At 39.6% G+C, this 14,458-nt stretch overlaps 1 protein-coding gene across 3 annotated transcripts in view; it reads right to left on the bottom strand.

The window, feature by feature from the left end:
* LOC108119896 (uncharacterized) overlaps positions 1-14,458 on the bottom strand; it is a 51,711-nt gene that overhangs the window by 28,492 nt on the left and 8,761 nt on the right. For 2 of the 3 annotated variants that reach the window (XM_043213407.1, XM_043213408.2), the window contains 3 exons: positions 12,850-12,981; positions 12,557-12,783; positions 12,382-12,498 (listed from right to left, as the gene is read on the bottom strand). In XM_043213407.1, the coding sequence (XP_043069342.1) occupies positions 12,382-12,498; positions 12,557-12,783; positions 12,850-12,870 (365 nt within the window). In that variant the 5' untranslated portion in view covers positions 12,871-12,981. The remainder of the gene's footprint in view (positions 1-12,381; positions 12,499-12,556; positions 12,784-12,849; positions 12,982-14,458) is intronic. The other variant, XM_043213409.2, reaches the window with a different exon arrangement.

A 14,458-nucleotide genomic window follows, 5' to 3' on the forward strand; every position in this document is an offset into this window, starting at 1 on the left:
ATAGCTTTAAAACTGAGAGACTAGTTTGCGTAGAAACAGACAGACGGACAGACAGACGGACAGACGACGGACAGACGGACAGACGGACATGCTCATATCAACTCAGGAGGTGATCCTGATCAAGAATATATATACTTTATAGGGTCGGAGATGTCTCCTTCACTGCGTTGCACACTTTTGACCAAAATTATAATACCCTCTGCAAGGGTATAACAAGAAGGGAAAGCTAACTTAGGACGGAGCCGAAGTTTATATACCCTTGCAGTTAAAGTCGGATATATATCGCAAACATCGGATATAGTTGGCCGATCCTTATGGCAATAGGAATATGTAATCCAATTTTTTACAATACAAAATCTAAAAAAATTCCCAAACTTCTATCTTCAAAAATACGAAAGTTGATATTTCTACCAAGTACCATTTCCGATCGTTCAGTTATATGGCAGCTATAGGATATAGTCGGCCGATCCTAATGAAATTTGGTAGGTCGGATCAACTGACCAAATATATAATCTGTACCAAGTTCCAGCTTTCTATCTTCAAAAACACGACTTGGGTTAAAGTTGGGTCATTTCCGATCGTTCAGTTGTATGGCAGCTATAGGATATAGTCGGCCGATCCTTACGAAATTCAGCATGTCGTATTATTTTGCCAAAAATAGCTCTCACCTAAAATTTGAACTCTCTAACTTTAAAAACACCAAAGTTATACCATTTCCGATCAATCAGTTATATGGCAGCTATAGGATATAGTCGGCCGATCCGGGCCGTTCCGACTTATATACTGCGTGCAAAGGAAAGAAGGGTGTGTGCAAAGTTTCAAGACGATAGCTTTAAAACTGAGAGACTAGTTCGCGTAGAAACAGACAGACGGACAGACAGACGGACAGACGGACAGACGGACATGCTCATATCAACTCAGGAGGTGATCCTGATCAAGAATATATATACTTTATAGGGTCGGAGATGTCTCCTTCACTGCGTTGCACACTTTTGGACAAAATTATAATACCCTCTGCAAGGGTATAAAAAGGATTACATTTTTGCACTGGAAACGGAAATTTTTGCATTTGATTCGTTTGTTTCGGACTTTGACGCCATTTTTTCGGTACAACTTACAAAAAATGTGTCATTTTTGTCACATATCAGTATTGTCTCATTAATCCTGAGACAATAGCACCATTACTACCCAACGGGAAGAATGTAACGCTGAAACCCAGGCGCAGAGATCGTGGTAGACAGCTCAAAACATCTGGCATCACCAACGCTGATTTTCAGCCATTTTTATTTAATTGGCAGCCAAGCAGCCATATAATCGATTGGATGGATCAAAAGCAACACAAAAACAGTCTTAATCTATAGTTATTTTCTCGATATTGCACAACAGTATGACATCAGCCCTAGTCAATTTGGGTCCCTAGTCAAAAGGTCATAACAGGCAACTGCATAGCAGACGAACTGGCTCGTATAGGCACATTCAAACCACACCAGTCCAAAATGAAGTCCTTTAGCCTCATAGAAACTTCGGCTCAAAGAAGCCATAAATAGCAAAATACAACTCAGTTGAAATTCCGTCTCAAATTTCCAACTTTGGCCTCTTATCTCATCTCAAGGCTATCAGATTCATCCCGGGGCACTGGCTAGTCGGAACACATGCTAGACGAATGAATTCACCTCTCAATGACTTCTATCACAGCTTTCGAAATAGAAACAGTAAAAATATTCTTTGCCACTGCTTTACTTTTTAATTTCTTAGACAAAAGCATCTGGGAATCAGATTCCTTACAGACATCTCAGAGGTGGCAGTCTTAGATCTTAACAGGATACAGAAATTCACCAAAACCTTAGGTTTCACGGTAAGGAAAGATCCTTAACACGCTTTTACAAGGGCCAGAAACATTTACGCCCCAAACTCTAAGGTAGGACGACGTAGGCCCTTTAATCCAGGTAGCTTCGCATGTGTGATTACTACCTCGAATTTACTAGCTACACTGCCGCATGTAGTGGAGGTCTGTTATGGATTTTCCGGAAGAAGATACAATTCTCTCGTAGCTAAGGATTGCTTGCTCCAAGCTACCGCCAACGTCCTTGTCCAAAACCGACTTGAAACTTTATTGCCTTGCCGATCGCTGCTCCGTCGCCTACCGGCATGTACTAGAGTTGTCTTGCTTGAAGAGAGTTGGAGTCTTGGAGTTGGCTCTTGCGGTATCCCGCGATCGGTCTGAATCATTAAGTTTTAAGATCCGCCTTCACTTAATCGCAGAATAAAAACGATACTTATTCATTATCTTATAGAGCTGAAATGAGGTATTTATTTCAAGAAAATTCGTAGGCTTTATTCCAGCTAGTTAAACCAATGGATAACTTCAAACAAGGTAACTTAAATTCGTTAAAAAGGGTTTTTTTTCAAAGGTTTCAAAAGATAATGTGTTTTTTTAATATTTTTTTTGTTTTTAATTTGCTATAACGATTCTATTTATGTTTTTTTTTCAGATAGTCCTTCGATGCACCACTTTTGATACAACTTGTATATTTCGAATAATCCGATAATTCAATAAGAAGTCCTATAAGTGGAGCTACCAACTTTGCTTACATCCTAAAACCACGATAAAACAAAAAAGGAAAGCTAATTTGGGGCGGAGCCGAAGTTTATATACCCTTGCAGTTAAACCGGATATATATCGCAAACATCGGATATAGTTGGCCGATCCTTATGGGAATAGGAATATATAATCCAATTTTTTACAATACAAAATCTAAAAAAAGTCCCAAACTTCTATCTTCAAAAATACGAAAGTTGGTATTTCTACCAAGTACCATTTCTGACCGTTCAGTTATATGGCAGCTATAGATATAGTCGGCCGATCCTAATGAAATTTGGTAGGTCGGATCAACTGACCAAATATATAATCTGTACCAAGTTCCAGCTTTCTATCTTCAAAAACACGAGTTGGGTCAAAGTTGGGTCATTTCCCATCGTTCGGTTATATGGCAGCTATAGGATATAGTCGTCCGATCCTTACGAAATTTAGCATGTCGTATTATTTTGCCAAAAATAGCTCTCACCTAAAACTCTCTAACTTTAAAAACACTAAAGTTATACCATTTCCGATCAATCAGTTATATGGCAGCTTTAGGATATAGTCGGCTGATCCGTTCCTGGGCTGGGCCGTTCCGACTTATATACTGCATGCAAAGGAAAGAAGGGTGTGTGCAAAGTTTCAAGACGATAGCTTTAAAACTGAGAGACTAGTTCGCGTAGAAACAGACAGACAGACGGACAGACGGACATGCTCATATCAACTCAGGAGGTGATCCTGATCAAGAATATATATACTTTATAGGGTCGGAGATGTCTCCTTCACTGCGTTGCACACTTTTGACCAAAATTGTAATACCCTCTTTATACCCAAGGGTATAAAAATATCATCATAAACTAAAGGAAATTTGGTCATTAAAAGGTTATTATAATTATAATCGTTCTCTTTACACACATCCATCGAAAAGCATAGACGTTCTGTATCAAGTTAAAAGTTGCAAAATCAGAAAATCAGTGCTGCCAGCGTTACTTTTACCAAGAAGCGAAGCAGCTCGCAAAGTATCGCAGCGTTATTTTTAAATACACAGTCATAAATTGAATAGAAATAAGAAAGAGCGGTTTTGTGATCGAGCCCCGACCAATAACACAGTGCACAAAAAAAAAAAATAGGAGGAACTTTTGAAGATACCTAGTAGGAATTGTTTATTAGATCGAAAATATTATAAAACCATATTTGAAATTTTTCTAACACCATCAAAATCTTGATTTAATATTGTAGCTTTAGAAAAAAAAAAAATAGACCTTCAATTTATTTCAACAAAAAGGATAAAATATTTACAATTTTTAACACATATCAATTTTTTGATAAACAATTTTTGACACATATTAACATTTTGAATAATTTTGAATAAAACGAGACCAATTTCATTGGGAAATTATGAAAATTGTTGAAGTTATAACGCTTTTCCCAAAACAAGTCAGTCCAATCTTGCCAGCGTTCCGGAGCAATAGTGTGCCCTTCAATTTCGCTTATTCCTTTCTTTTACACACTTTTACTCAAGAACACATATACTCAAGAATATATATACTTCATAATGTCGGAGATGTCTTCTTCACGGTGTTGCAAAATTTTGGGCAAGAATATATAATCCCCTCTTCAAGGGTATAATAATAAATATATAATAGATTTGATTGGGAACCGCGTGCAAAAGAAAGAAGGGTGTGTGCAAAGTTTCAATACACAAAATTTCTAACAAGCTTTCTTTAAGGGGTTTGCAAGAAGCCGCTAAGCAAATCTCTCAGTAATGAAAAGCTGAGATTGGGCTATCCACAGATTTATTTGGCACTGCGTGTAACCATGAAATAAACAAAAAATGTCTGGACGTAGTTCCCTGCAAGACAGCACTAAGAAGCAGAGGTTTACAAACTCGATAACAATCATGGATTCGTCAGGTATCGGTAGCTTTCCGTCTGACGATATTCCTGGCACAAAGGCAATACTTTAACCACACCACACTTAGTCCGTCTGAATTCAAGCGGTGATGCTAGTGCTTCAGCTGAACCTGAACCACTGCAGGGCGGCTCAAAATGTGCTGTCGCAGACTGTGAGGGAGACAACCCAGACAAACGCTGGGTTGACCTTTCGGGGAAGGCTGCCATCTGGAGCAGTGCGGAGGGATTCGTCAGGGCTCGGATAGGCGGGGCATGGCTTTGCAGCTGCTATATGGCACCTAGATTAACCAGCAATGAATTTGAGCACATTATGGCGCATGACATCAGAGGTCGTTCTGATGTCTTTGTAGCAGGGGACTTCAACGCGTGGGCGCCGGACTGGGGCTGCCCGAGGACGAATGAGAGCAAGAAGGCTGATGCAGCGAGCGAGAGGCAGCGATAAATTTGAGAAGCGGCACCTAGCCTTCAAGGACCGTCGTAGAGCACTGAAGGTGGCCATCCGAGATATAAAAAGGAAATGCTTCCTGCAGCTATGCGACTCGGTGGAGGAAAACCCATGGGGCAACGCATACCGGATAGTGGTGAAGAGGCTGCGCGCAGGAACCCAGTCCCCCACGGACCCGAACGCACTAAGGACCAGGTCGTCCAGCTTCCCACCCCTCCAGCAAACAATGAAGTGGCTGAGGTGGTAACGGAAGAGGAAGTTCTGGCCATAGGGCCCCCAACAAAGCACCCGGCCCGGATTCGGTTCCTGACCGAGCCTGAAGCTGGCTCTGGCACTGCAGCCGGGCAGCTTTTCGGAGCTATACAACAAATGTATCCGCGAAGGCACTTTTCCTACCAGGTGGTAGGTGAAAAAGCTCCTGCTGCCCCTCAAACCAGGGAAACCAAGAGAAGAGGCGTCGTTCTATAGGCAAATCTGCCTGTTGGACACAACGGGCAAGGTCTTCGAGAGTGTGATCGCGGCGAGACTCGAAACCATAGAGGTGGCGGGAGGGCTGTCTCCCAAGCAGTATAGGTTCCGGAAGGGAAGGTCGACAGTGAATGCCTTAGCAGCGGTGGTTGGCATTGCACGCAACGCAATAGCGGGAGCCATGTGGAAGGGTGGCTCCAAGCAATTCTGCCTTATAGTCACCATGGACATCAGGAACGCTTTCAACACGGCTGACTGGTCCAAAAAAATGGCAGCTCTAAGGCGGTTCAACGTTCCCAGTGCGATAATGAACGTTGGGAGTAGTCACTTTAGCTGCAGAATGCTACTTGCGACACGGACATGGGCACGGAGTCCTACGACGTTACGTCGGGTGTGCCCCAAGGATCGGTCCTAGGACCGCTGCTGTGGAACGTCATGTATGACGGGATCCTGAGGTTGCAGCTCCCAGCGGGATGCGACGTCTTCGGCTTCGCAGACGACGTAGCGACGTAGGTGGTTGTGGCCTAGCATAGGGAGGAAGCGGAGAGAGCGGCAAACAATAGCGGCAATGTAGCGGTGGCTCCAAAACGCTGGACTAAGCCTCGCCCCGCAAAAGACGGAGGCGGTGCTGGTCAGCAGCCGCAAGGTGCTGGAAACGGCAACGATTCAGGTCGGTGGAATTGCCATTACCTCCCAGCGGGCCATAAAATACCTGGGCGTGATGATCGACGCCCGGTTCTTCTTCTGCGACCACCTAGAGTACATCCAGGGCAAGGCTGCAGCCACTACCAAGGGCCTCGCCAGGATCCTTCTCAACACCGAAGGCCCGAGGCAGAACAGGAGAAAGCTCTTCATGAGCGTTGCCTAGGCGCAAATTTTGTACGCAGCACCCATCTGGGCTGAGGCGAAGAATACGCCCAGCTACAAGAGAGGGGTAGATGGGGCGTACAGGCTGGGAGCCATAAGAGTAGCGTCCGGCTTCAGGACAGTCTCCGGCGACGCCATTCTGGTCATTGTGGGGATGGCCCCGCTGAAAGAGCTCGTTCGAGTGTTCAAAGAGCTAAAAGAAATTCGCGCTCGCTATGAGGGTGCTGGCGGCGCTCTCGATACAACTACAAGAGAGAAGGCCAAGGAGAGGTCGCTCACTTCCTGGCAGGATTGCTGGGACACATCGATGGAAACTGGACGTAAACCCTCATTCCCAACCTTAGAAGGTGGGTGGCAATACCTGAAGCGTTTTGACCACGCTGAGGATGACTGACCAGAGGAGTGCTGCCAGTTTGCACGTGAGCGCCACCGTCTGGAGACAACGCCGGGCCGCTCAATCCATCCAGGGAACCTTGTGAGGGTAATGCTGAGATGCTCTGGGACGCAGTAGCATCTTTTGCTGCAGCGATAATGCAGAGGCTCAGGAGCATCGAGCAGGAGAAGCGGTAGGGTGGAGTGTGGGGCCTGGGGCGGGTGAAGAAATGCCCAGGGGCCGTCCCGCCCGTACTCAAGCCTTACTATCCATTATCCATTACCAACCCCCAAACCGTCCATATCTATCTACCCGTTATTATGTTTATGTTAATTATTGTTACCGATTATTATTGTTATTGTTAATAAAGCAAAGAATATAAAAAAATGAAAACGGTGGAGTTAAACAAAATAGTAACCTTGAAGATGTCAAGCGCTCTCATGTATATAATAAAGTAACACAATTCAAACGGAAAATTTAACTAGTCCATCTGAATATTTTTTGAGTGTGTGTGGCAGAAAAACGTGTATTTTTTATGGCTGCGGCAATGACAATATGTACTTATAAGTCGAATTACATCAAGTTTTATCAAATAAAAACAAGTGATTTTAAGTCGCCATACAACAATGACACAATGAAATCCCAGAAGTTCAAAAACACATTAAGAGTACCTTGTTGCGCAATAAAATTAAAGAGTTCCCAAGAATTAATGTCTTTGCAAATATCTACGAGCCTCAGTCTGAATATCACAAGTAACGAAATTCTAGTAGAAACAAGTTCTATTATAAAAATATCAAAAGTTGAAGATTCGGATTATGACAAAAAAGCTCATTGTTCTTTTGTTGAGCCGTATGGTGTATATGGGCAATTTTCTGATGTCGAATGCGACATTTGTATGCAATCAAACTAAAAAAAATTTGCCTAGATTTTTTTATATTTTTTTCTAAAGTCGAATCTTAAAGCTCTTGGTTAGCATTATAATCAGTGCTAAGATGGATTTGGGCGATTGTTTATTATCAAGATAATCACAAAAATTTGAGGCATTCGCACGCGACCCAGACAGAAGTCACTTTTTCGAAAACCAGCTCAAGCACTGACTTCAGCGAAACGGGATGGATAATTGTAATGCAATTAATTTTTAAATGTTAGGTATTGATTGTTCTTATAAATGCATTTCGTTTGACTTAAAAATATTAAATAGGTTTTTTTATACCCTTGCGGAGGGTATTATAATTTCGTCCAAAAGTGTGAAACGCAGTGAAGAAGACATCTCCGACCCTATAAAGTATATATATTCTTGATCAGGATCACCTCCTGAGTTGATATAAGCAAGTCCGTCTGTCTGTCTGTCCGTTTCTACGCAAACTAGTCTCTCAGTTTTTAAGCTATCGACTTGAAACTTTGCACACACCCTTCTTTCCTTTGCACGCAGTATATAAGTCGGAACGGCCCGGATTGGCCGACTATGTCCTATAGCTGTCATATAACTGAACGATCGGAAGTGACCCAACTTTCGTGTTTTTGAAGATAGAAAGCTGGAACATAGTATAGATTATATCTTTGGTCAGTTGATCCGGCCTACCAAATTTCCTAACGATCGGTCGACTATATCTTATAGCTGCCATATCACTGAACGATCGGAAATGGTATTTGGTAGAAATATCCACTTTAGTATTTTTGAAGATAGAAGCTTGGGACTTTTTTTTAGATTTTTTATTTTAATAAATTGGTTTTATTATGATGTAATCATAAGGATCGGCCAACTATATCCGATGTTTGCGATATATATCCGGTTTTAACTGCAAGCGTATATCAACTACGGATCCGTCCTAAGTTAGCTTTCCCTTCTTGTTATACCCTTGCAGAGGGTATTATAATTTTGGTCAAAAGTGTGCAACGCAGTGAAGGAGACATCTCCGACCCTATAAAGTATATATATTCTTGATCAGGATCACCTCCTGAGTTGATATGAGCATGTCCGTCTGTCCGTCTGTCCGTCTGTCCGTCTGTCTGTCCGTCTGTCTGTTTCTACGCGAACTAGTCTCTCAGTTTTAAAGCTATCGTCTTGAAACTTTGCACACACCCTTCTTTCCTTTGCACGCAGTATATAAGTCGGAACGGCCCGGATCGGCCGACTATATCCTATAGCTGCCATATAACTGATTGATCGGAAATGGTATAACTTTGGTGTTTTTAGAGTTAGAGAGTTCAAATTTGACATGTGAGCTATTTTTGGCAAAACATTACGTCATGCCAAATTTCATAAGGATCGGCCGACTATATCCTATAGCTGCCATATAACTGAACGATCGGAAATGACCCAACTTTCGTGTTTTTGAAGATAGAAAGCTGGAACTTAGTACAGATTTAATTCTTGGTCAGTTGATCCAACCTACTAAATTTCATTAGGATCGGCCGACTATATCCCATAGCTGCCATATAACTGAACGATCGGAAATGGTATTTGGTAGAAATATCAACTTTCGTATTTTTGAAGATAGAAGTTTGGAATTTTTTTAGATTTTGTATTGTAATAAATTGGATTATATATTCCTATTCCCATAAGGATCGGCCAACTATATCCGATGTTTGCGATATATATCCGGTTTTAACTGCAAGGGTATATAAACTTCGGCTCCGCCCGAAGTTAGCTTTCCTTTCTTGTTTTAAATTGAACTTGAATCACTGTTGCACGCTACATGTCGCACGCGACCTTTTCTTCCACCATACTTTTTATGTTGTTTTCGTTTCTTTTTTAGAAATGGGAAGTGCAGAATTAAAAAAAATTTAAATTATTTTTAATGCGTTCAATATTTTTTTTATTATTTCTTACATCAATTTTAAACTTAACAAAATATCTTCAATAAATTCAATAATGTCTGTCCATTTTTTGATACATTTTCATTTACACTAAAAATAGTATACAAAAAAAATATATTTAAAAAAAACAAGAAAGGAAAGCTAACTTCGGGCGGAGCCGAAGTTTATATACCCTTGCAGCTAAAACCGGATATATATCGCAAACATCGGATATAGTTGGCCGATCCTTATGAGAATATGATAATATAACCCAATTTATTATAATACAAAAACCAAACCTAAAAATGTCCCAAACTTCTATCTTCAAAAACACAAAAGTTGGGTCATTTCCGATCGTTCAGTTATATAGCAGCTATAGGATATAGTCGACCGATCCTTATGAAATTTGGCATGTCGTAATGTTTTGCCAAAAATAGCTCTCGTGTCAAATTTAAACTCTCTAACTCTAAAAACACCAAAGTTATACCATTTCCGATCAATTAGTTATATGGCAGCTATAGGATATAGTCGGCCGATCCGGGCCGTTCCGACTTATATACTGCGTGCAAAGGAAAGAAGGGTGTGTGCAAAGTTTCAAGAGGATAGCTTCAAAACTGAGAGACTAGTTCGCGTAGAAACGGACAGACAGACAGACAGACAGACAGACGGACAGACGGACAGACGGACAGACGGACATGCTATCAACTCAGGAGGTGATCCTGATCAAGAATATATATACTTTATAGGGTCGGAGATGTCTCCTTCACTGCGTTGCACACTTTTGGACAAAATTATAATACCCTCTGCAAGGGTATAAAAACAGCAAAAAAAAAACAATTTTTTTAACTTACAATGTCGCACGCGACAAACTTTAAAAAAGTTCTAAGCACGAATTGCTGCTTATATTAAACCAAAATTTTTTTTAAATTTCTTAATCGCCAAAATATACCTTTGGGCACGATATTTGACGCTTATTGCACAAAAACATTGGATGCAATGATAACAAATATTCTTTTTTCACTGTTAAACGCGATGTTGGTAAAGACAAATAAGCTGTTTAGAACTTCGCCGTTATTAGTATCGTTTGTTTCACATATTTTTCATATTCTTTGAATATAAATCACGATTTAAAAGAGTGAATGTCAATTCTCAATGACTGTAAATGCAGAACATTCGCACTTGGTCTACTTAGCATTGAAATATTTCAAAACGTGTCATGAGTAAACATAAAATTGGCTTACATAAGTTACATTTTATAGTTACATTTTACAAATATGCGAAAAAAATACTTTTATGAACTTTGAATTTTTTGACTGCGGTTGACCTTTCTGGAGAATTGCCCTTATACTGTTAGATTCCGGACCCTTAATAAGCTGTATTGGTGAAGAATTAGCTATGGAAATCAGGACTGATAGGCAAGCGTACAAACCATTAAACGTTAGTCGTATTATTTTGGCAAAAATAGCTCTCACCTAAAATTTTAACTCTCTAACTCTAAAACCACCAATGTTACACCATTTCCGATCAATCAGTTATATGTCAGCTATAGAACATAGTCGGCCGATCCCGGCCGTTCCGACTTATATACTGCGTGCATACGATAGAAGGGTGTGTACAAAGTGTCAAGACGGTAGCTTTAAAACTGAGAGACTAGTTCGCGTAGAAACAGACAGACAAACGGACGGACAGGCGGACATGCTTAGGACAACTCAGGAGGAGTTCCTGATCAGGAATATATGAACCTTATATGGTCGGAGATGTCTCCTTCACTGCGTTGCACACATTTGGAAAAAGTTATAATACCCTCTGCAAGGGTATAAAAACCGGGACCGGTTTTTCGGGAATTTTTTGGGCTTGAAAGTTCCTAAACGAGTAATTATAAACCGATTTTAAGATTTCTGACGTTTTTCAATAGATTAATGTTGTAGCTTTTGAAAAACATTGATCTTCAATTTATGAACAAAAAAGGTAACATTTTTACACAAGAAACTGACATTTTTGCATTTTACTCGTGTTTTGGAATTTTAACGTCATTTTTTCGGTACAACTTACCAAAATTCTATAATTTTTGACATATATTAATTTTCAGACCATATGTCAGTTCAAAGAACAGTTCAAAACCACTACTGCACTGTGTATTGATTATTTCTGATTTTTATTTTTTGCTCAGAGAATAATGATTATTTCTGATTCTTATTTTTTTCCTCAGAGAATAATGATCATTTTTTGGTTTTTAAAATAAATCTTATAATGATTAAGGTCCTTATTAACACTAACCCATTTATGGTACTGATTAACGAACTTTGTTTGAATGTATTTGGAAACTGTACTTGTTCTTTAGACACTGATTTTTAAAGAGTTAGTCAATTAAATTTAAGACTTCCTCCTTTTTTCTACAGACCCTTAGCTATATTAATAGTTAATAGACACTTAACTATTTAAGGCTTTTTGATTAACTATGGCGAAAGATTTTTGAATCTTCCAGGATCTCTTGACGATTTACTTAGCATGGCTTAGAAGCTCGATAACTTTTGATTCTTTAATCTTGCAGATCCATGTATTGGCGGCTATAGGATATAGTCGCCGATCCGGGCCGTTCCGACTTATACTGCGTGCGTAGGAAAGAAGTGTGTGTGTAAAGTTTCAAGACGACAGCTTAAAAACTGAGAGACTAGTTTGCGTAGAAACGTAGCGTAGACAGACGGACAGACAGACGGACAGACGGACATGCTTACATCAACTCAGGTGGTGATTATGATATATATATACTTTATAGGGTCGGAGATGTCTCCTTCACTGCGTTGCACACTTTTGAGCCAAATTATATGGAAATACCCTCTGCAAGGTTATAAAAATTATAAGGATCGGCAATAATTTTTTGTTTAATATAAATTACTAATATAAATTAAATAGTTTAATATAAAATGAAACTACTTACGCTCCTAGCATTCGTTGATTTAAATAAAGAGGTTCCCAAATATTATATTTGAAAGGATCTCGATATGTTGGAATTTCATTGGTTATTTCAGCTGCGCGTGATTGCCTTCGTGAAAAGCTATTAGAGGAGAAAAATTTAATACAAAAATATTACATAAAATATTAAAAAAACGTACATCCACATTGCTCGAAGTTCCTCGCATGATGGTTCCTGTGAGTTGAGTGCAAATGTTTTTGGCACAAACACTTCACCAACTGTTCTAACATTGGTAGAGGATTCTTCCCTCTTTCTTTCATTGCTATAATTTTCGCTCCTTCCACGATTACGTTGAATCAGATAGCTTGCATCGCTTTGATTTAGATTTGCCAATATAACCAATAAGTCAAATTGAATATACTTTATCTGCAATAATATATTATAAGTTATAAAGCCTAACGAGCACTCTTGAAATCAGTTTTTTTTTCTTACCAATAACCAACTATAATGCATTTTTTATGAAGAGCTCTTAAAATTTCTCAGTTTTCAAAAGTTATTACATTAGATGAAAAATCGCTCCTCTTCTTGCATCGGGCTGCTATATATTCCCAAGAACCAAACCCTCTAGTATTAAAAATAAAATTTGCAATAAGTGTACAAAACATCAATATATATATTTAATATATATAAAATGTGTATATTTGAAGCTATATATATCATTCATATTTTAAACATATATCAATTTATACCTTAAAGTAAAACAATATTTAAAATCGTGCAAGAAAAAAAATTATTTAATAATTGTTTTAGTTTATTTGTTTATATTTTAAATTGACATAAATTTGTTTTTTACAAATTTGTATACCCTAGCTAACTTTTGAGAAGCGAAATCTACTTATAAATATACAAATTGATAAAACAATTTTTTTTTTGTTTAATTTTTGTATTTTTTAAATTATTTATTGTGGTCCCTGGTTAAATCCGACCAAAATAACAATACAGCGGCCCATTGGGACTAAGTTGCATCTAAATCACAAGAGATGTGACCTGCAGTCTTACTGCTTTTTCTTCACATATTTTGCATTCCTTTAAGCTTTGGCTCTTTAAGTGCTCTTTTGGTGCTATAAGTTTATTTTTATTTTTTACGCACTTTATTAAAGTACAATAAAGCGCAACTAAAAGAGTCAAAGGGGTTGTCGGGTCAGGAAGCAGCCGCTGGTTTAGTGTATTGATTATTTATTAGACTTACTATAAGTATGTAAAAATCGATTAGTCGATCGTTCGCTCTCGGCCGCTACACTACAACGGGCCTTTCTTTAGAGAGTTTTAGCTCCACAATGTCTAGGTGGGGCAGCCCTCTTCGATATCGAGAGCTGCAGCTTCGCAATGACTAGTCGGCCAATCTCGGTACGTAACATTAAGTCCCTGCGTGCACCATAAGCTGGTCTAACTTGTTGATCATTTGCCTTAATCTGCATGCAGAATAATCATTTTATAACGTTTCAAGTTGAATACATTCGAAATTTTTTTTTTACCGTCATTGAAAAATATCAATGTCCAATCAGGAGTGATAACAAGCCAATAACCGAGCCGGTGCGGGTAGATACACAAAGGGTATAAAGCTAAGGGTCAGCGCTGCCGCGTCTAGTCGTGTTTCTCCTACAGCTCTTTCTAAAAACGGCCGCGTTATGATTATCCGACGTGGAAAGTAGCTGTCCTTGGAGAGGCAGCGCGGCTGGGAGAAGAATCAATGAGGATTAAGAGGCTCTATATAAGGAGAAATATAGAATGGCCATGCCAGGTCGGTTCCTCTGAAGCCCAATGTACAAAAGTCTTGTTGGGAAATTTCCCGACCACATCAGGTAGCCTTGTCACAAAGCGTAGAAACTGATAGGTCTGGTGTACGGCTTTCCAAATCCTAATCACGACGAACAGGCGTCATCCTGAATAGTAAGGCTTATCGAAGAAACCGATCGGGGACACCACGGACTAGTCAAACGACTCAAGATCCAGGGTCACTAGCGCGTATGCGCGGTGACTCTCTGGTGCAGAGAGCGCCTAGTCTGTAGCTTGTTACGTATCCGGTAGGTAGAGTAAAAAG

Source organism: Drosophila bipectinata, chromosome 4 (assembly GCF_030179905.1).
Source record: "Drosophila bipectinata strain 14024-0381.07 chromosome 4, DbipHiC1v2, whole genome shotgun sequence".
In the NCBI taxonomy this organism is placed as follows: Eukaryota; Metazoa; Arthropoda; class Insecta; order Diptera; family Drosophilidae; genus Drosophila; species Drosophila bipectinata.